The sequence below is a fragment of the Crinia signifera genome, chromosome 1 (assembly GCF_055691185.1).
Source record: "Crinia signifera chromosome 1, ASM5569118v1, whole genome shotgun sequence".
NCBI lineage: Eukaryota > Metazoa > Chordata > Amphibia > Anura > Myobatrachidae > Crinia > Crinia signifera.
In genome coordinates, this window is record NC_139217.1 from 359934999 (window position 1) to 359957655 (window position 22657).

The 22657-nt window shown below is 39.6% G+C and overlaps 1 protein-coding gene across 3 annotated transcripts in view; it reads right to left on the reverse strand.

Annotated features, from left to right (window-relative positions):
- Positions 1-2976: 2976 nt before the first annotated feature.
- The window catches only part of GOLGA3 (golgin A3), a 39448-nt gene continuing 19767 nt past the window's right edge, over positions 2977-22657 (reverse strand). For all 3 annotated transcript variants that reach the window (XM_083149878.1, XM_083149870.1, XM_083149887.1), the window contains 19 exons: positions 21927-22038; positions 19941-20247; positions 18542-18744; positions 18314-18451; positions 17982-18143; positions 17494-17862; positions 17066-17143; positions 15405-15668; positions 13630-13724; positions 12709-12925; positions 12451-12594; positions 11250-11447; positions 10019-10135; positions 8594-8733; positions 8082-8214; positions 7063-7185; positions 6728-6892; positions 5502-5665; positions 2977-4069 (listed from right to left, as the gene is read on the reverse strand). In XM_083149878.1, coding sequence (XP_083006004.1) covers positions 3874-4069; positions 5502-5665; positions 6728-6892; positions 7063-7185; positions 8082-8214; positions 8594-8733; positions 10019-10135; positions 11250-11447; positions 12451-12594; positions 12709-12925; positions 13630-13724; positions 15405-15668; positions 17066-17143; positions 17494-17862; positions 17982-18143; positions 18314-18451; positions 18542-18744; positions 19941-20247; positions 21927-22038 — 3325 coding nt within the window. In that variant the 3' untranslated portion in view covers positions 2977-3873. The remainder of the gene's footprint in view (positions 4070-5501; positions 5666-6727; positions 6893-7062; positions 7186-8081; positions 8215-8593; positions 8734-10018; positions 10136-11249; positions 11448-12450; positions 12595-12708; positions 12926-13629; positions 13725-15404; positions 15669-17065; positions 17144-17493; positions 17863-17981; positions 18144-18313; positions 18452-18541; positions 18745-19940; positions 20248-21926; positions 22039-22657) is intronic.

Below are 22657 nucleotides of genomic sequence, written 5' to 3' on the forward strand. Positions count from 1 at the left end.
CATGTATGTGGTAGGAAAATTAGTAATACACATGAAAGAAAAAAAAAACCCAACAGGGTTGGGTTTTCAAACCTTGCACATTTAAGCTTGGTACACACTAGACAACATTTTAAACTTTCTGTTAACAACCATTCGTTACAACAAATTCTTAAAATTGTTCAGTGTGTACACACTCTATTGCTCATGATTCGTGCTCCCGCAGGTCACCAGCGATGTCCTCTGTCATCTGTATATGCAGCTCAATGGAGGATATTGTCAATGACAGCAAAACTACTTGATAAGGTCATTGATTATCTCTATTGTAAGATTGCAGAATGTGTACGCACATTATTGTTTGTCCAGGAGTTCAAGGAAAATATTGAGCGACATATAATTTGCAAGTCATCTGGTGTGGACTAGCCTGTAATTTAATGTTACCAATACAAACTATTGTACTGGTAAGCACAAGAGAATAGTTCACCAATTAAATTCTAGCATACAAAGTGGAAATAAGCCCATAAGGATCCATTCACATTTCTGGTGTTAGCTGTGTTCATTAAATTGTGGACAGGTTTTAATGAGCCCAGAGGAAAATGGGATGAGAGATTCATTGCTCGCTTATGTTAGTTTCATTTGGTTGTGATTTTACCTCAAATTCCAGAACAAAAATACATGTACAATTTTGTGGATTAAATAACATTTTACAGAGGCATTACTCAGCAATCATAGTATTCTGGTTTACTCAATAAAATAAACAAGATAAGATTTTATAATTAAGTCAAGTTTTTTTTAATTAACTTTACAATAAGCAAATATGCAGCATAGGCCATTTTTTTTCATAGCACATAAACCGTACCATAAAGCAGTAGATAACCTAAAAACATGAAGACAAATATATATATATATATATATATATATATATATATATATTAGTAACCCAATGGGCTTTTGTAGCCTTATGGTTTGAACATGTATTAGAAACAAGAGAGAAAAATCCTTCATTGTATAAAGTACACCTAACCGCACACAATGCAGGCAGCCATTTTCAAGGCGGAACTAGTTGGGAAAGCGGTCAGCCATTCCTAGTGTATTGAAGCACTTCATGGGTAGATATTTCCCATGCAGTGTCTCCGCTGCATGTACAGTATGTGAGGTACACTTTAAACCTACAGATTTAACCCATTTTAGAATGATCTCTGTAATAAAACAAAAATATAAATAGTATAACAATTATAATATTACAATTGTAAACATACAACATGTACAGATTAGAATGACAGAATACACCTCCATGTCTGCATACACATTAGAATAATTAGCATTGTAGTGAGAGTGCATTCCAAATCACACAACAAAAAAACAAATGTCCTGCAATGCTCCGAAAAGCAGTGTATGGAGGGTTTAAGGCAAATACACTCCTTTTTCAACAGAAGATGATATTTAGGTTGCAAACTTCCCAGTAATAAAGATGACTCTAAAACCCTATCAATCGCTCATTATTTAACCTGAAAAAAAAAAAGAATTCTTCAGTGACCAACAATAAGTTAAATGGCCTCAATGTAGGGAGTATGGAAAACAGTTCAAGCAATTCATCAACTACTGTATGTGTAATCAATAGGGTGTATACAATTCTTTAAGATTATAAAGCACAGTGTCTGAGCCAACGAGCTAACCGCTTGAACGATTGTGATGAAATGTTACTTTACATTTTGCACATTTTATCCACATTGTCCTTGTACAGTATAATGGCCTTATTTTGGCTAAACTCAAAAGAAATGTCTAGCAAACTACATTTCTTTAAAGAAAAAATGTAAATCAGTAGTATACCAAGGCAATCACTGCAGAATGCTGGTAGACCATTTTACAGAAATAGATGTTGATCTACAAACTGGACTAGGCGGGGTTTCAATTTAAAAGTACTAAAATGTATACTTACAGAATTATTTTTTTGCAATACTTTACTCAGAAATACTGTCTCAGTGTTCATTGCTACTGTCAGGTGCCATTTTTTTTTTACAAATGTGGGTAATTCAGGCTTTAAATATAGTAATGTTTCACACTGACATATGAAACATCCTAACTACAAATGTACTGTAACAATACAACAAAGGGAGATAACTTAAAGAGGAAAACTAGCATTGGACTTGTAAGTTGGCAACTTCGTGATATTAACACAGATCAATGGTGATCTACTCCTCTAAATTAAATATAATATATTAAGCTTAATTAGCTAATTACTGTGGTGAAGAGAGAAAGGATATTCAATTAAATAGACTTTCCTCCACACATAAAAAAATCAGGGATAATTGCACAAACGTTCAATGATTCAGCGTAACCTTCATTACCAAAGGGTTTTCCAGCATTTTAACATCCCATTTGTGGCTTTTTCTTGCACCTACTGAAACTCCAAGGAAAATGCATGTTGCACCCCTACTGCTTAAATTGACCCTGTATTTAGCAGCATGGAAAATCCTGTATCTAATTGAATAAGTTCCTCAATGTCACTGAAGAATTGCTTGCATTCACAACCTTACACTGACTCATTTGTAGAATAAATAATTATTAGTTTTCCAGCTAGCAAGACTACAATGGTCATGCACTGGGCAAGATAAAACAATCCAGCACACATCATAATGGGAACCATGTACCTTTTAGGATGCATCTCTTCAGATTAAAAAGTACTAAACGCACTAAGAAAGAAAGTAGACTTTGAATTGTCCAAGTATTCGACACTGGCTATCATGTGGAGACTAAAAGGACACCCCTTTGGAAATACATAAGTGTGTGTTTTGAAACAAACTTTGACATAATAAAACAATATAAAATAATATTTTTGAAACTCAGGTAAAAAAAAATTGTAAGAAGTAAAAATTAGCAAAATAAAATAAAAATGTATATATTTATATATATATATATATATATATTATATATATATATATATATATATATATATATATATATATATATATATATATATATATATATATATATATGGAGAACCCAAATATAATTTATATACAAGTGGGACAATCCTCTCATCTGCTCCTCTCTTTTACAGTATAACAGGTCTTGACATCTTTACATCTGCAGAACAGGCACTAAAATAAACTTCCAAAAGACAACCCAGATTTTGCCTGTTCCAGCTCACACTGATAATATACTATAACATTTAAGACCTGGTCACATCGGGCAAATGATGGAGTAATTACATTTTAAGAGTGTACATACACCACTAACATTTACAGTGCCCCACCTTACATGTGTAGTGGTACTACAAGAATAGGCCAATTTGGAGTAGGCGGCAAACATGGCTTTATGGCGGCCCGTCATGCTACACATTGCTATAAATTCCCAGCACCAGTCAATCATTACAATGCTGAGTCCATTTCATTCACAGGTGTAGGGATCCCCTACCCACGTACTAGTAACGGTAATAGAAATTGATAGCAGATATTACTAAAACAAAGTACAGTGTGAATATCCATAATCTGTATTCATCTGGTAATATCTTCTTGGAAATGTGTTGTGAATTCTATGAGAAACTGCTTGAATTAAAAAAAAAAATTATAATATGCCCTTGAAAAGTAAGTCAACTAAGAACTGTAACTTTATCCTTCATTTCACTTTTTTTATGAGTGACACCTGCAGCAAGATTATTTCTGTAGGCATGTAGAATATCTCAATACCACCTAATAAGGTTTTGTCCATTTATATTATTTTCTATGTTTCTGCCTTTAGACACTGAATTACCAGGTGTTTAAAAGGGAATATCATGTGCGCTGTGCTTTTTTTTTTGCTATGCATACAGTTTCTGGTAGTAAGGCAAGAATATGCACAAAAAAAACCTTTCCCCTCCAGAACTAGTAAGTGTCCACAATAAATCAGAACAGATCATCACTGCTCTGGTCTTTCTGGATCATTGTTATTAAAGTTTTGGTTCTCAAGAGGGAGACTTGCAGTAGACAAGACATGTGCAGCAGATACTGGGAAGTTCTGTAGTTGTCCCTCAATGTGGTTCCATGAGGTCATAGATTCGTGTACAGTTATGGTGTGCTCTTCCATTTGCCGCTGGAGACTGTCCATTTCCTGCCTGGAAATACCAATGTACAATGTTAGGCAAATTAAAAATCTGTCAGGACACAATTATCCTTATTGTTAAATGTTTTGAGCAACACAACGTGTCCCTACTTTTATATGTGTGTAGTCATGAATGAAAGATCATGAAAACCATAAATATGTTACTACCGGTTGGTTCAGGAACAGAATGTCTCTCGTTCTTTACAACAAGTTTCCAATAGGAAGTATAATGTCTAAACTTTTGGGACACTGACAATAGCCTAGTATTTAAAAAAATACTAATGGCTGGCTGGTTCCATAATTCAGGCAACTGATAACTAGCAAGTGTAGATGGGTTTCCAGTGCGGTTCTTGAATTTAGGACAAAATGTAATGTCCCTTAAAACGGATAACCGTACATTCGTCAATTAATCATGCACATAACTGCTGGCAGATCTGGGGGAACTGCTCTCCATCAAGCTTTTGATAGAGCTGGCACCACTGGGGGCCCAACGCCCTCCTGCTGTTACCATACTCAGAGCATGATTAAGGGGGGACAGATGACCTTCACAGCAGGAGCTGCTCTGTTTCTAATGCAGCAATCTGTGCTGCCTCCATCAATCAATTTATAGCTGACAGCATCTAGGATTCGCCATGGCACTCACAGGATGTCCATCCTCCTAAATGCCCCACTGTACATGTGCGGCAATGACGCTTGTATTCTAAGACTGGAGCATTGAATGAGTTGACTTCAGACCTTTCATGGGGTACAGCACTACTTCACCTCTCTGAGGCTGCTTACTGCTGGAGCTCTGACAGCAGAAAAGGACAGTGCAAAAACCAGGAGGTGAGCGCCTGGTCTTCATGATCCTGGTCTTCTCCATCATAGCTTTGCCCCTGCTGTGTTCTCTGCATGGATTGACTGGGTGAAGGTCACTTACAGCATAAACGTACTTTCTAGCTCTGTCTCCCCTCCCTCTCTCTCTCCCTCCATCTCCCGCTCTACTCCTCTCTCTCTGAGGAAAACGCGAAAACAAGCAACACTGTTGCACTATACTATAAACAGACTGTATGACTAAAATACCTCAATAAATGAACCTTTGAATCCATATTGCTAATCAATCACATTTAGAGGGGATATACAATTAGCACAGGGTTTACCCTGCAGCTTATTGATGGCTGAAATCCCCACGACACGGGAAAGGCTATTTATTTAAAGCGCTTTTTCCCCCCCACACCTTAAAAATTGGTATGATAGCATGGAAACTGACTGATTTTGTGTTAACGGCAGAGTAAGTGGGTTTTCCCTGTGCAAACCCCTAGTTTTGCAGTAACACCCACCGATTGAATTGCTTTGCCGCGGTAATTAGCCACTAGATAAACCATGTGACTAATGGAATATCTCTATAGGTATCTATTATAATATTGGCTTAAATATTGCTACAAAGTCTTAAACAAAATCATTACTTCAGTTGGTGGAGACAGCTGTTTAGGTTTTTCAGAGGCTCTTTGCTGATAGCTGATGTAGGTTTAAGGAGCTCTTCTAGCAATGAAGCTGGTACAGGACAGTCTGGTATCTTAACTGGCGTTACAGGGTTGGAAGAGTTAACATCTCCTTTCAACTCCTTCCGCTGTAAAAAAGAAAAGTAATAAATTAAAAAAATGAAATACATGCGCTGTTTCCATATATTAGAAATCAATCAATGTCATGAGAAAGACACAGATTTGTACATGCTATGCTAATAATGAACATACTCAGGGGTATGGCAGACTGCTTAATCCAATTCCTTCCTCTAAAACTGTGACTGTCCTTAATAATAATCAAAGTATCTTGTTTTCTAAAGCATAGTATTGAATATGAACCCTTTTATTGTCAACGTTGCTGTGAGAAACATGCAAAATATCTCTAAATATGCCAGCCGTGCTCACAGCGCAAAAAGTTAACGAAACCAATTCATTGTCTTCAGATCATTTGCCGGCAATAACTAAAGTGATTCATTTTCCTGGACTATGGCCCTGACAATTTTAACGGATATTTTGCACATCTATCACAGCAACGTTGGATCTCAAAGGTTTAAGTGGAAACAAAGCTAAATAGACACAGGGATAGTGGAAACATATTTGCATGGCATCAATCTCTGTATCCTAGAAAATTTTACAAATCTACTTTTGGAATGCTGGAAGAATAATTCCTATTTTTATTTTTTCCAGTGAATCAGTACACACTGAATTACATGTGCAGCTTAAAAGGACTAGCTTGTAAAGCTTCTCATATCATTATAAAGTAAGGAAAGAAAGAAGCACACAGTTTAAGTACATTCAGGTGGGTATTCTATCTAGGATCATGGCTGTCGATCCTTGCCGACAGCCATGATCCTGGACCTTTTGGGGTCAGCCCGACAGCTGAACGACAGACGGGATTCAATGTCCCGCCTGCCGATCGGTGCAAAGGGCGTATGGCCACGAAAAACTGCTGTGGATTGTCGATCTGCTTCCAGGATCACGACAATCCACGGCCATTATCGGCAGAACAGGCTTGACAGCTTCTAAAGTCAGCCCCGTTCTGCTGTGATCCCGCTTCAATGCTTCTGCTAAAGAAAGCATTGAATATGGAGCCACTGCTATTTTCCCCCGTCGAAATAGCGGCGGCACATTGAATACCTCCTAAACCTCAAATAAGGAGAATTTCCTACCTTCTTAGGTCGGTTTTGTCTAAGATCCAGCTTTAATTGCTGATTCTGTTGCAGCAATGTCTTCATGCTGTTCTTTAGCTCCGTCACCTTTGCCTGCAGCATGAACTTATCCTTTTGGGTCATTGTGAGATCTTCTCGGACAACTTCAAGTTCAGCCTTAAGATTCTGTGGGGGTAAAAATACAAACACAGAACATGCAATGGGTTGAACCTACTTTATTCACTTTGTGACAAAATACAATGGAGAAAACTAGAAATAAGTTCCTACAGAGAAAAAGACAAAGTACAAATATAAACTGCTACCAGATACTAGATCATTCCAATGACAGTGCGTACCTGCAGCAGTATCTGAACATTCTCTAATTCTCTATGGCTGCGTTGCTCAGTCATGTCCAACTGTTGCTTTAGGGACTGAATCTCATGCTCCTTCTGCTCCACCTCCCACTTCAGGTCTTCCACCTGGAGAGTAAAGACTAGCTGGATTAAATGCAATCGGATGCAATGATGCTACTGTAATACAAATGATCTTGCAATAAAACAAATTTACTAAATGGTAAGAAGGTGGATCTTTTTTTTCTGTGATAATGGAAGAGCCCGAAAACTAAATAGTTTTTGATTATAATTGTAAGGCCATTCATCTTTGTTTATGCTTTATTTTTTCTACTGCAAATTGTATGGCAAATTGAATTTACTGTGTGCCTATCATAGGAGTTGTTGTACAGGTTGAGTCTCTGATATCAAAAGTGCATGGGACCAGAAGTATTTTGGATATCAGATTTATCCGTATTTTGGAATATTTGCATACCATAATGAGATATCTTGGGGATGGGACTCAAGTCTAAAAATAAATTCATTTAGGTTTCATATACACCTTAAAATACGCACAGCCTAAAGTTATCTATATACAATATTTTTATAACCCTGGTCCCGATTTGGGAAACACTACCCGAGGTCGACCCATTCACACCAACACATGACCTAGGAGTAAATATCTCGGGTCCAAGGTGTAGTGTGAAAAGTAGATTAAAAAAAATGTGTGATCTACAGTATTAGGCAATTATTTTGAAAATGCGTAAATTTGAAAGTAAACACAGCAGCATATTCCAATCTTGGATCAATGCAAGAATCCAAAAAGAAAACAACAAAAAGCAAAAAAGCCACAACTCATAAGGATCTGAGCTTTTCAAGCTCAACACACCACATATGGAAAGAAGAGGAGCACCACCACTGTATTTAAACTATGATTTAATTTGTTATATGACAAAAGTAGTATGCTAAATAACCACTAGCAAAGTTACATCATTGCTAGTGGTAATTTAAAACAAATCAAATAACCTGATTAAACATCTTATTACCTCCTGACTGATTTGTGGCTTCTTGCTGACATGTTCATCCAGTTCATTTTGGAGGAGTACCAACTGAGATCGGGCTTCAGCCAGGTCCTGCTGGAACTGTGACAGCTCCTGAGAATGTGACTCATCCTGGGATCTACAAGTGAGGTTAGGAGATCTTCAGCCCTGATGTAAAATGTAACTCACTTTTGCATGTATATTAATATTAGTATTTTGTGCAACAGGAAGCAACACAAGATCAGAGTATGCACCGAGAGGTTTATAAAGACCATGAAGTCTACCACTTTAAAAGATGCAGAATAAATCGACTTTCAGTATTTCTGTAAATGCTTGAGATTTATTAGTATCTGAGATATGGGGGAAGTCTACACTGTAGACTAGGGACGCCAATCCTGGGGCATTTTTTCAATCCCATACGCAGCCTAATCCCGAAATCCCGGGACTGGAGTATTAAATCCCAGACTTTTTTGGACCAAATCCCGGGATTGGCCACCCTACTGTAGAATAGTACTTACTGCAATTTTTCAGCCTCAGCCTGAAGTGCCTGAATCAACCGTTCCTTGGCCTGAAGCTCCTTCTTAATCTCACTCAGCTCAAGAGCCGCGGCCCTGTAATGCCTCCTGTTGTGTGCAGCCTCTGCTTTAGTGCTAGCTACCTGTAAATGAAAAGACAAAACTAGTCATATAAGCAGCATACTCCTTACACTCAGCATACTATGCGAGGCAGCACGGATGGTGTAATGGTTAGTATTTCTGCCTCACAGCACTGAGGTCATAAGTTTGATTCCCACTATGGCCCTAACTGTGTGGAGTTTGTATATTCTCTCTGTGATCTTAGCCCTAGAATAGTACATGTGGTATGGAATACAGGTTGTAAGCTATATAAATAACCGGTAATAAATAATACTACTTATGCTCTCAGACATTTACTGTATCAATCAAGTCAGTCATAAGAATGCATTTTGTTCAGAGCCCATTTAACTCAAAACCGGATTAACTACCTTTTACATTAAAAGGATAAGTCTAAAACCTTTGGGTGAGATACGTGTGGAGAAGTTGCACATACTGTAGCAACAAATCCGCTTCTGACATTTGATAAGCTATGCTAGGGATAAATCACGGCTGGAAGGAGATCAATTGCTTTGGGCAACTTCTCCAAGGCTTGGTACATCTCCTCTTAAGCACCTAGAATATTAACCCCTTCAGTGGTGGGGATTTTTTAGGGAGTGCTCCCCACTTTGCAAGTTCATTCTGGGGAGCACTCCCTAAAAAAAACCCCACCACTGTAACCCCGGGTCCAGACAGCGGCAATGATCTGTGTAATAGCCGCTGCCCAGCTATGTGAGGCGTGACGTTACAAGATCACGCCGCACACAACAGGGGTGAGGGAGGCAAGGCCGGGCAGCCGCCATAGGTGAGTGTAGCGCTGATCTCATCGGCGCTGCCCGGCAAGGGGGAGCGCAGGCAGTGGCACTCCCGAGAATTTTCCAGGTTTGCCAGTCTGCGCACTGGGGCAAACCCTGGAAAATTCTCGGGAGTACCACTGAAGGGGTTAATCTCCAAATCTGAACCTGAAGCTGCACATTTGTAAACACAGGCCTACATTTACTAAGCAAACTTAATCCTGGCTATCACATTTCTACAAAGAAGTTCATAAAAATGGTTCGAAGTGTAACTTGTTTTCCCCTAATTTTCTCATTAAAAAAATCGATGTCATCATTCTGCAGTCACCAGGTGCCTCCCATGAATGACATGGTCACTGAAGGCAGTAATAATATGACTGCATTATTGCATGTGCCCATCTACCATTGAGTCTAATGGATGCCGGTTGCAACGCGAATAAATGCGGCATGCACTGCTGCATTCGCATTGTAATCCTGCTGAAACAAACTGCTATTCCCGGCAAAGCTGCAGCGGGACACATTTGCAAATATCCGTTACCTGCTCTGCCAAACTGCTGACTTTGGCTCTCTCTTTCTCCAAGGCATCCTGCAGACTCTGTACTAGGTCTTTCATATGACGATCTTCCTCTTCTTTACGTTTCAGTACTGCTTGTACCTATTGAAGATACAGACAGGAACCATGCTCAGTAGTTATCATATAACAATTGCAATAGCATTCTAAGGATTGAAGATTGAATCTCATTAGGATGAGAAGATTAGCATTGTTAAAAGATGGCAGCTCTGCAAAATAGATTCAATTTGCTTTAGGGTACCCTGGATTACCATGCTCCTTAGCACATTTTTAAAACTTATTTCAAGCTTTACACATGAATTATAATCTGCACAGGTGACACTTTCTGCTAGAAAATAGACTGAATGATATGCGGAAGACCTACCATAAAAAAGACACAATTAAAGAGTGAAAGATATTCAACCACATCAGTTTCTCAGCATGTAACAATTCATTATGGTTGAAACTAAGGTACTTATTTCTTAGCACGGCGCCCAATATTTTGATCGTAGTACATCTTATACAATCGCATCGCATGCAATATAGCGGCATGCGATGCGATTTTTAATTGTACAAGCACCCTGATGGGTGCTTTCAATGTTAGATGCACCCCCATTGGCAACGCCACCCCCACTATCAACGCCAACCCGATGGGTGGCGAGTGCAGTGAGCCCCGCGAGGGGACACTGATTACTTTACATATATTCCGCGTCTGCTCGCCACGCTCCAGGCTCATATTCTGCGTCCCCTCGCCACGCTTCGGGCTCGGTGGCTTGCTGCGCTCGCCACACTATCTAAAATCAACTCCATGCCGACGTGGATAGTGGGGGTATGAAAAGGTCGGAGGACGCGTACTGCTGCGCTCGCCACTCTTCGGGTTGGCATTGATAGTGGGGGTGGCATTGACAATGGGGGTGCATTTAACATCTCGCATCTCATGCCATTTGCTGGCATGCAATGCTATGCGATATTTCATTGTACAAGCACTCCGGTAATTTAACATGAATATCGCATCGCACACCACTAAGTATGGTATGTGATGGGCGCCGTGCTAGGAAACAAGTACCGAAACTAAATACTTGCCTAGAATAAACAACAGCTACCTCACATAATACAAACACAAATTGTCAAATAGCAAAGCTTTAATAACTGGAACCTCACATCCAGTGCTGCTACTCCTGAAGCACAACACTGCAAGGCTAGTGCACACATGCTGTACCTGCAAGTTCAGTTGGACCAAGTCTGCCTCTCTTTTTGCCAGAGCAACCTCAAGGATATTGTTGTGTTCACGCAGAGCGGAATTGGACTGTCCAAGCCCCGTCACCTTTCCTCGTTCATGTTCTAATTCTAGAGTCAACTTCTTGTTTAGTTCTTCTAATCGTTTAATCTTCCGCTTAAAGCCACGAGATTCTTGGAGCTGCAGATATTAATGTAAAATGCCACTGTGCTTATTTACGAATTACAACAGGAAAGATTGAAAAATATTCTGAAGTCATCAGGTTCCTCTCATGAGATACTCAGCCTCTGAATATTACTAATGATATGGGTCTATCCATGTGACTCACGTTACATTTCATGATCATTTTTTAGAAGTTTAAATGCACCACATTTAAAAAAAAAAATATATATATATGGGGTAATTACTCATAATTAACGTTTAGAAACAGATATTTGTTTTCTTTTTATTTAAACCCTCATCATGCACAAACAGAGAAGGTAGCAGACTAGCTTTGAAGCTTATGCTTCGAGTGGGCTTACTAGTAGTCTATATAATAAAAGACTAACATTGCCCCACCCTCTCTATGGGGTGAAATCATGTTTTGTTCACTCCGGCGACCATAAGACTGCTCCCAATGGAGCAACTCAAGTGTTGCTCCGTTCTGGCGTGAACAGCCACCGGCTTTTATGTTGTGCCGTCATTTTGACGGACTGGTAACTAATAAGACCCTAAACTTATAATTGACACACACAAAAATAAAAGACTGAAAGTTAACCAATAAATTTGACATATGACTCATGTTACATACAAATGGAGCCGGGCTCCCTCTTGCTGGCGAATCGCCAGAACGTCACCGCTGGCGATCTGCCAGCAGCCCGGCGTCCATCTGACTGAGGCGCGCGTGTGTCGCACGCGCGTCTCAGTTTCCAGGCGGCGGGGCGACGGGAACCCAGAGAAAACAAAAAATTAATCAAAAAACCTTGAAAAAAATTATAATCAATTATTTAGCATAATTAAGCACACATTTTTAATTTATCTCCCCCCAGCTTGTAAACCATCAGGATTTTATTGGTTGGACTTTATCTATCACCATTTCACCTCTCTGCATGCTTTAATTCATATGCTCCCATGTCCCTTGCCATAAACAGCACTACAGCAATTGATGCCTTCACAGCAAAACCAAACATCAGAAGCTTCTCACCTCATCCTCCAGCTCCATAACTTTCTCCCGGTACTCTTCTAGTTCCTGGCTAGTCAATGATATGATCTCTTGCAGCTCACGCTCCAACATGGCCTTACTATGGCTTAAAGCCTGCAGTTCACTTTTCAAACCTTTAAGTTTTTCCTGAGAGCAAGATAATGACAATAGTTTTATTATAAGGAAAAATAACCAGGCTTGCAATAGCAAGTCATGATTGGCCATTAGCGTATTGCCCGTTTCCAATATTCCCTATGGTACCTGAAAGGCTTGACTGTCACCTCCTTCTGAGATTTGTGCTTTGAGCTTATTGAGCTCAGCTTCTGCGGTCTCTTTCGCAGTCAGTGCTTCCTGGAGACGGCGACTAAGGATACCAACTGCATTCTCATATGCTTTGTGCTTGACTTTCATATCCTTCTGTGCACTGGACAGGTCTGAACCCAACCGCTTCATTCTGTGCTTCTGCTCGGTGATTGCCCTTAGAGGATAAAACAAGAACCGCTTTACAATACTACAGCTTTATAATAGTGTTATTCCAAATGTATAATCCCCTTATAACATCTCTATGTAATGGACTTTACATGCAACGGTCAGCTACAATGAAGTCTTCTGTTCTGTGAGCCAAATTAATATTCCAGAGTATACAGCCACACTACTGAGAATGTGCCACATTACTAAGGATGTTCCTTAGTCATGTTCATAGTCCTTATTAAATGGTAAATAATAACAACAATGGTTCAGTGAGTATGGCTGCCTGCTTTATTTGTAGATTGGTAGAAATCAAATTTCTTCCAATTCACATAAAAATATGCATATTATGTGCCTTTTACAGCTTTGTGAGCAAAGCAAAAAAGCATGCAAATGGGCAAAACCATGTGCACTGCAGGTGGGGCAGATGTAACATGTGCAGAGAGTTACATTTGGGTGGGGTGTGTTCAAATGGAAATCTAAAATGCAGTGTGAAAATAAAGCTCTGGAACATCTGTAGGCTACATGCAAAAGCAGCCAGTATTTACCTTGCAGAGAAACCATATAAATGTATTTGCTCCCCTTACATAGCAACATGATTTGTTCCAGACACAAACATGACTAGATTTTTTGCTTTACTGAATCTGGCCCTATGCAAAATATTTACTGATCAATTAAAACATTTTTGATGCAAAAAATTAATGATACACTCACTTTTTGGCTTCATTTTGTAACAGCTCTACTTGTTCTCTTAGTGCGGTGTTGTCATTGGTTAGAACGTTTATCTGATCTTTGTCAAACTGCATAGACTGTAAAACACAAGAATAATGGGATCAAGAAATCAAGGCATAGCGCTTAAGGGATATATTGATGTGATATGATTCATTAAAATAAAAAAAAATTAAAAACTAAGACCCCCTCAAATAATATAGGGGCAGAATACGCCGCTATAATACTCCTGCTTCGCCTCAGCGGGGACACCAGCAAGATGCATAAACTCTCCCCTCTGGCGATGTCCCCTTCTGGAGACAGCGCGTCAGTTCAGACCGACATGCTGTCTTTGCCTGCCCAGCCGGTTCACTGGGCATGCGCGAGATCTCGTTATTATCGCAAGATCTCCAGCACATCCCGAAGCCAGCAACAGGGCTAGCATTGTCCCTGCAGTGGGGATAGGAATAAGCCCTGGGCTGGTGAACTGCTGGGGTGGTTTAACACTTAGGTGGCTGTTAAAACATCACCCCAGCCGCTGATTGCTGGGGGGATTGAAGGTGACAGCTGTACAAGAAACAAAGTTAATACTACACAATGCAAAAAACGCAATAATTGGACAAAGTGTGGTATGTACAGTATCTGGGGGCATAAAGATACATAAGTCGACTCCAGCCACCTGGCCTACAGTATATACGTCCAAATTTAGATTCTGTCTTGCAGACAAGGCACATATACTGATGCTTTCTTAGATCCTTTCTTGTTGACTCCAAATATGTGCCATGCAATATGAGAAAAAATTGTATATAGTGTAACACAATTTTATTACATGTTATACGTGCACAAACGAAACATACAACAATAATGAATAATGGAGACTTTGAGAACAGCTTTTAGCAGAAACAATCCCGGCTTTGGTGGAACGGACAGATCAGTTCAATAGCGCGTTATAACAGTGTCCTGGGCTTACTACTTTCCCCACTCACATCAGCAGTGGGCAGCATTTGGTCCACACGCAACACTGCATTGTGTGTGGACCAGAAAAAGGTCCTAAGGACATGTCTGAGTTTCAAACATCTATAGAAATAAGTAACCAGCAAATTATATTCCTCCCTCAATTTAGCAAATAATGTTAGAACTTCATCAGAATATCACTGTCCCGCCGCATAAACACCACTAACATCTCCAACCCATCTGACAAAGTGCAGACATTAAAAAATAAAAAATTCTACAAGAATGCCAGAAAAGGAGTGTCGGGGTCAAGGACAGTAACCGGAACTAGCACATGCACCTTGCTCCGTACCTAACAGCTTGATTGAGTACATACGTCAAGATTTAAAACTTCATCATATGGTTGTCTAGAGTTACTGTGAACTTCTAGGATGTTTCAACAGCATGTATCCTGGCTCAAGCAGTATTCCTGCCATCAGAAAACTAACCACTGCTCTACTATATACTCTGCTTCATCATGAGGTTTTAGGATGCCTTGGATTAAACTCTTTTCTCATATTCTTGGAACAGTGAAATCTTCTGGACACACTTAGGGGGAATAAGTAACCAGAAGAAAATATTATTTTGCTATGTAAGAAAACGAAGGATTAGAACAACTCTCTAGAGGACACATGCACTAGAGTAGAGGACTCTACTCCTTCCATAATGAATGCAGGAACTGAAGCTACCGCACTATGCAAAATACATTTTATAAAATCAGCAACGTTACTGGGATTCCACAATATTACAGATTATCTTCTATTCTGTTACATGCATTTCATTACACAAACCTGTAAGCGGATTTCCATATCATCTCTGTCATTCTGTGCAGCCTGGAGATGGGATTCAAGCTCTTCCACTTGTTGCTGCAATTTAGACATTTCCTTCATTATCCGAGCCTGTTGCACCTCTGCTGCCGATTTGTCACCCTGAAGCTTCATCAACTCTCTCCTTAGCTCTTTCACCTCGGAATCTAGCTTTTTCTTGGTGGTTTTCAGCTCACTGATGAGTTGGTCCTTGGAGCTGGCATCCCTACGATATGCTTCTACCATGACCTATTATTGCATAAACAACAAATAAGCAAATACTTACAATAGAGGAAGGAGGGAATTTTTTTTATCTTAATATCAAAGAAATCAAATTGTAAACATATAGGGTGTATTCAAGTAGGGATGTTTTTTCAGGCACTAATTTGGCCATTCACTGCGGGCATTTTAACTCTTTTGAGTACATTTTCATCCATGCCACTTTTTTTTCGGTGGGGGCAAATCGGCAAGGGCGAAAACCGACCCAAAACGTAGATGAAAGGTAGATAAAAACGCCTGCAAATTCAGAAGCAAATTTGTCAATCCACATGATTTTGACCCATGCCCTGCTCACTGCCTGTGACGATTTTTCTACTGGCCGTAAAATTCAGCAATGGGCTTTGAAAAGTGTAAATTCAATTCGACCTGAAAACGTGATAAAATTGCAGATTTTTCAACTGGTTCCACCAAAGAAAAACACAGCTTTTTCATAAAATTCCCAGGTTGAAAAACTTTAACCCGGTAATTTGCTTCTGGTGTGAAAGGGGTATAAGATGGAGCTACCATAAAGGACCGCAGTAACACTTTGCACCCTTCTAGTCTAAAAAGGGTGAGGGTACACACCAGACTAGGGTGAGGGTGGATTGTCCCCAGGAAAGTAACCAGCCGGTCAATCCCGCCAGGGCTGCATGAAGACTGCCTGTACCAGAACAACATTAGAATTAACTTTTTCTTCCAAGTGAGTCTCTCCACGAAAGTGATTAGTAATTTTGATTCTGGGTGCACAGTAAAATTCTACCTTGTGCACTTTTTTATGAATTAATTTATCTTGATTGGGGACCACATTCTTAGAAATCCTGCTCAGATGACTTAACTGTTAACCCATAAGTGATGGCTACCATGTTTTAAAAGGAACATTGATTTCTTTAGAGGTCTCAAAAATCTTGTGCCGTTCACCTAAAAAAAAAAACTCTGCTCTTTTGGTAACTTTGGTTTTTGATAAGCCCATAGAATTATAGAATAAGATTTCTTAAAATGAACATGATTGATTAAAGCTCAGTGCTAAATACTGAAGGTTCATACATTTCTGCGTCCTAAGGTAAACCTACTCAAAATTCTTCATAATAGGGCTGATTCAGAGATGGTACCATGAAGGGGAACTTGTGTTTGCCTTATGAACTAATATTTTATTTGTCTCTATTCACCACAAAGTGTCACTCATTTGATTTGAAATGTTTACATAACGGGTAACATCAATCATGAATCGTAGATTCTATTTTAACACAATCAATATAAAAACAAATCTAAGAGTATACCTACACCAGATAAGGAATTTACTGGATCCCACCCATCTCTCTAACAAAAACATGGTGAAAAAAATGAAAGATTGATCAATGGTTTTGTCGGGCTATATTACATGTATTCACCTTCTGTTGGACAAATTGTTCTTTCACTTTCTGGGTCTGTTTCTTGAGATTAGCATTCTCTTGCTGCAGCGTTTCAACCTACAAAGTATAAGAAAGTACATTTCAGTGTAAGTCTAAATAACGTAGACACATGCATTGCAGTTATTTCCTGAAAAGGTACTAAGAGCATAGAGAACTTGGCACGTTATGGCATTTTGTAACAATACATTACCTACAGCGCATAGTATGTACGGGCGGTCACTAGTGACAGACTCTAGGTTTGATGTGCTGCACATCAAACAAAACAATATAGCTAGCATCTTTCTTTATGCTAATGAAGGATGGAACAGGATAGTGTGATAGCATGTATAAGCAATCCCCACTGATTGGCAGTCATTGTGATTTTGGAACAAATGCCATCGCTCCAGTGTGCACCCAACTTAAGTTACCTGTCCAGATTTGATTGCAATATCATGTCGAAGTTTTTCCAAGATTTCGCCAGCAGTTTCCGCTCCCTCTTCCAATAGTTTGGCTCCTTGGTCTAATTCATTTTGCTCTACCTTAGCTGCTTGTAATGCTACTTCAAGAACAATCTTTTGATTTTGAAGATACTGGATGGAATCATCTTTAGAAGAAACTTCATTTTGGAGTTCCATAAGCCTGGCATCAAGCTCATCATATCGCATTTGAAGATCATTCAGGGACTGGTCCTTGATGTGAAGGCTTTCCTGTGTCGAAGTCAGATGCCTCAAGATCTCAAGGTGTTCCTGCTGGAGAGCTTCAAGTTGTAGGTCTTTCTGATGCAAATTCAGCTTCATCTAATGCAAAACATGGAAAATCAGTTTCATATTTTAGATTGTACAGTCCCCTAAACTAGTATTCACACAAGTTAGTATGTCATTGCATACCAAAATTTAAAGAAACAAAATGACCAAACCTGCTCTACTTCGCGTTCTAGAGTACTAGCTGAGTCTGCTAGTTTCTGTAGCTGCTCTCTCTCCTGCTCAAACTCCTCCAGTTTTTTCTGAAGGTCCTCTTCCACCATACTCTTTGCTTCTTGTATCTGATGGAATGCAGCCTCCTGATCCAACATGTCAGCCTAAATTCAACAATACATTTGTTACAGATTTTTATTTTTTACAGCAAACATCACCAGGTATGAACTACAGTTATTTCTCAGTAGCTTTTATTCCTCTTTCATAATGTAAAGGAAAGCACAATTATACTGCAGGTGTGGAAAGTGTGACGACTCAATATCATGATGCATACCTCAATGCTCTGGAGTTGTGTAGCAATGCGCTCCTTTTCTTTGATTGTCCTGTGCTGGGTCTCTGTTAGTTGATGTGAGAGGGTCACGTTCTCTATTTTTAGGTGCTCCAAAACTCCAGCCTGGGTCATCTGGCCAGCCTATAAAAAAAATGTAAGCAGTGTAAATAAAAAAATATATATTTTTTTTTAATACTGATTATATGCAATAGCAATAAGATGGGAAGTTACCTGTATATTTGCCATCTCGCTCTGGAGTCGGACCCGTGCTTCTTGAGCCAATGTAAGCTGCTGTTGGTACCATTCACGTGTCTGCTGCAGGGAGGATATTTCTGCCTTTGAAGCTTTAAGCTTGTTTGTTAGTGTAGTACGGTCCAGTTGTACCTGCTGCAATTGATATTGTAGTGATACCGTCTGTTGTCGCAAATCATGAACTATATGGGATGTAAAACAGGTATGTTGAAGTATATGCACGTTTCCCAAGTCGTATGCTTTCATTTTGCTATGCAGTAACATTAGCAGCTTGAAGAATATTAATACTTCCAAATATTTTTTTGTTAATTTATACAACAATGGATAGAGTTGCACATGATCTTTGGAAATTAGACTTGCAGGCTCCTGGATAAATTATCTAAATGCCTGCATGACACTCAGGGGTAAATTTATTAAGATGGGAGTTCAATCAAAGATGGGATGTTGCCCCTAGCAACCAATCAGATTCAACTTCTTATTTATTTAGCATCTTCTAGAAGATAGATAGAATCTTAATGGTTGGCCATAGCAACATCCTATCTGAAATAAAACTCCCATCTTAGTAAATGTACCCCTCAGAGCTTGCTTTTGTCTTTACTTCACCGAGCACAGTGTTTAGAATACAAGCTGTTACATGTAAGCCGCTTGCCTTCATAAGCCAGTACAAACCGTAGCAAAGAACACAAGAAAGATACACATACATTCAGACTCCGTTGTAGTTTTGTAAAATTTTACAAAACTGCAACTGGTGGCAGTAAGCCGCTGGGGGGCCGCTTAGTGAAGGACAAGGCCACTCACCTGTTCCCTCCCCGCAAAATTTTGCAGGCACACAGCTAAAGTGCGAGCGCTTTGCTACACAGTGAAGTGGTCGGACATTACTGGCTGCTAGTAGCTGCAAACCCAGTTGCATATATTTAGGATTGTATTGGATACGCGTGACGCATGCTCCCACAAAACGCTTGGGCCTACCACCCCAACACTTCTGTTGCGGCCCACATTACGTCATCGCATCCCTCCATTGGAACTAAACTGCGATCTGCATGCACAGATCTCCAAAAATCGTGATCTGCGATTTTTACAGATCTGCGCCTGGGTCTGAATTATGTCCTAATTTCGAACTAATGTTTTGAACTTGACTCGATCGTTAAATATGGTGAAAAGATGCCCCCATAACATTTTAAGGGGGCAATTAATGTCTGGCCCTGAACATGTTCCAGGGGTCTTTATGTTCGTCCTTTTGAGTCTAACATATTTATGCGGCTAAGTGGGGATAATTTGGAGCTAATTTGGACAGCGTTTCTGTCCTGTTGAGTGGCAGGATCACCCTGTGTATGGTCAATGTATGGTCAGTATAAAGTATATATACAAATAAACTCACCAGTGTTATCCTTCTGAATAATTGTTCTTTGCAATTCCTCTACTTTGCTCATTAGTCGTTGATACTGTTCTTCTGCAACTTGCAAGTCATTGCTTAATGAAGCCAAGCTGCCATTCTTTGCCTCCAAGCTGCTCTGAAGATCTGCCATCGCCCTCTCTAGATCCAAGCATGACTTCTTTAGAGCTACAACTTCAGAGTTCAGGGAGCCTTGCTTCTGCTGGCTGGCCAAGCTTTCCGTAACCTCAGCTTGAAGTCTGGTACTTACTGCTGCCAGTTGGGCTTGTAGCTCAGTCTTTTCTTTCATTGCCTTTACAGAAAATAATTATATAAAAATTTGTTCAATTTACTGTGTCACCTTAAAAACACAACGAAGGTAAAACAAAATTAGCATACAATTATCTTACTTACATAAAAATTTACAAGTATATCCCTCTACTAAATTCCCCATTCTTCTGGACACTCCTATTTCTAAACATGCCCCATAGAACAGAACAGAACCAGAAAGAAGGTCTGTTGAAGGTTTAAGTATCAGAAACATCTGTATTTAACTTTGGTAAACCTTAAAACAAAATAACAAAATGGTCCACCAATTTATTCAAGCAGAAAGGATGAAACAGTTATATACATTCTGGATCCTAAGAACATGGCAAAGAATGCACATTGGGTGGATAACACTTTATGGCCAAGAACTTAAAAAAAAAAAAAAACAACACTTAATCCCTACAGTGGTAATCCTGAGAATTTTTCAGACTGGCAAACCCAGAAAATTCTAGAGATTGCAGATGTTTAGCGCCGTGCAGCGCCGCTGGGCCCTATGTGCCCTATAGCATGAACTACCAATGGAAAAAATACAATTGAAGAACTTTCACAATAGCTCAAAGGGGTGTGGTCACCATGCAAAAGAGGATAAACAGACCGCCACCCACCACATGCAGACGTGTTCAATGATGTAATAAATCCTAGTGTCCTGTCATCATGTTAATATTTTCTTCACAGATTGATTACAGGTGCCATCAGGACCTCATTTTATTTTTGGGTTCTCACCCTGGGCTGATCAGCTTGGGGCTGGTTAATGTGATGGCAGGGGGACCCCATGCTGTGTCCTTCCCGCTTTGGCATTATCCCCCGGTTTGTTTTCTGATACCAGATCAGAGGTCCAGTGATGGGGATTTCCACGTGTTCTTTTTAATTTACTTTTCTTTAGCCTGAACAGATCATATGGTGCTGAACAGCTCTGACCATTATTAGGTACATATTTCCTGTTGTAGTAGAGCCCTTTGAATTGCAGATGTGATCTTGGATACAAATATATCTGAATACAACCGAAAAATATCTGCAATGTATGGACACAGATTGGTGGATTGGGAAAATCTTTTGTGAATGGTTTGGTCCATGCAGATGAAATTATGGATAATAGACCTCTACTGAAACATTTGGGACATTCAATTTGTACACTGATGCACAGAGCAGTACAAACCTAAGGGGTATGGGTCATTAGGTCGACACATGAAAAAGTTGGCATGGTCAAAAGGTCGACACAATGAAAATGTCGACATACACCATATAAGTGTACCGCTGTGCTCGCCAAGCTTTGGCCACGGTGCCTGACGGCGCTTGGTATACTATGTTATTGTCCACCTATGCTCACTGGGATGGTAAAGCATGAACAATTTGGTTTACAAGAAATATATAATAAAGCATGCAAAACTCATGTCAACCTTTTTCTATGTCAACTTTGTTCATGTTAACATTTGATCATGCTGCCCTTTTCATGTGTTGACACACTGTTAATCTAAACAGTGTCAACCTAATGAATGAATACCAACCTAAGAATGAGGAAAAACTAATAAAGTTTCCATATAATTTATGGCTTTTTGTCTGTAATTTCAAGTGTATTTATATAGATTATACAGAATGTAAAAGACTGAAGAGGTTCCTAAATTGCACAATGAGTCGCTATTCCCTGACAAAGACCGGTGTTGTCACCTGGCTGGCTTCTGCTGTTAGTGATTCCAGCTGTCCTTCCAGTCTCATCTTTTCCTTGATGACTTGAAGTAGTTCATCATTAGTCCCAGCAATGGAGCTCTCCATAGACACACTACAGAACAAAACACACATGCTTGTCACACTAGTATTACAGTATACGTATTATAATGCATGGGTTAATGGGATGTTAAAATCCTGACACAAAATACAGTGCAGTGAAAATATTTCCCATTAAGAAGAGCAGGAATACGTGTAGCATCACATCGGATTTTCATGCGTTGACAAGTACTCTAAAACATTATCCAACACAAAAAATATACCCGTGTCATTAGTCTCAGACATTGGGGGCGATTCCATTGCTATTACATAACCAATCACCCATCTAAAGTGACAGGAGATTGGGGGGGATACAAGCAAATAGTTTTAAATGGTGTTTAACTGCGTAAAACAGCTAAACCTGACCAAAGCGCTGGGCTAGATGCAAAATCGGGTCACTTGTTTCCACACATTTCTGCTTCCCAGTTTATGGGGATTGAAAGCAGAAATGCCGGCGCAGGCTTGCACTCTAAATGAGCATCAATTGGAATGCTGTTGACAATTAATTGAATTCTAAACATAGCCTGTAACATGTTGTTTATTATTTCATACAGTTAACTTTATACAGTAAAAGACGCTTCTTTATGCCCATCCAATGGATGCTTGGCACACCTGTGTGTCCTTTGTTCAGGCCC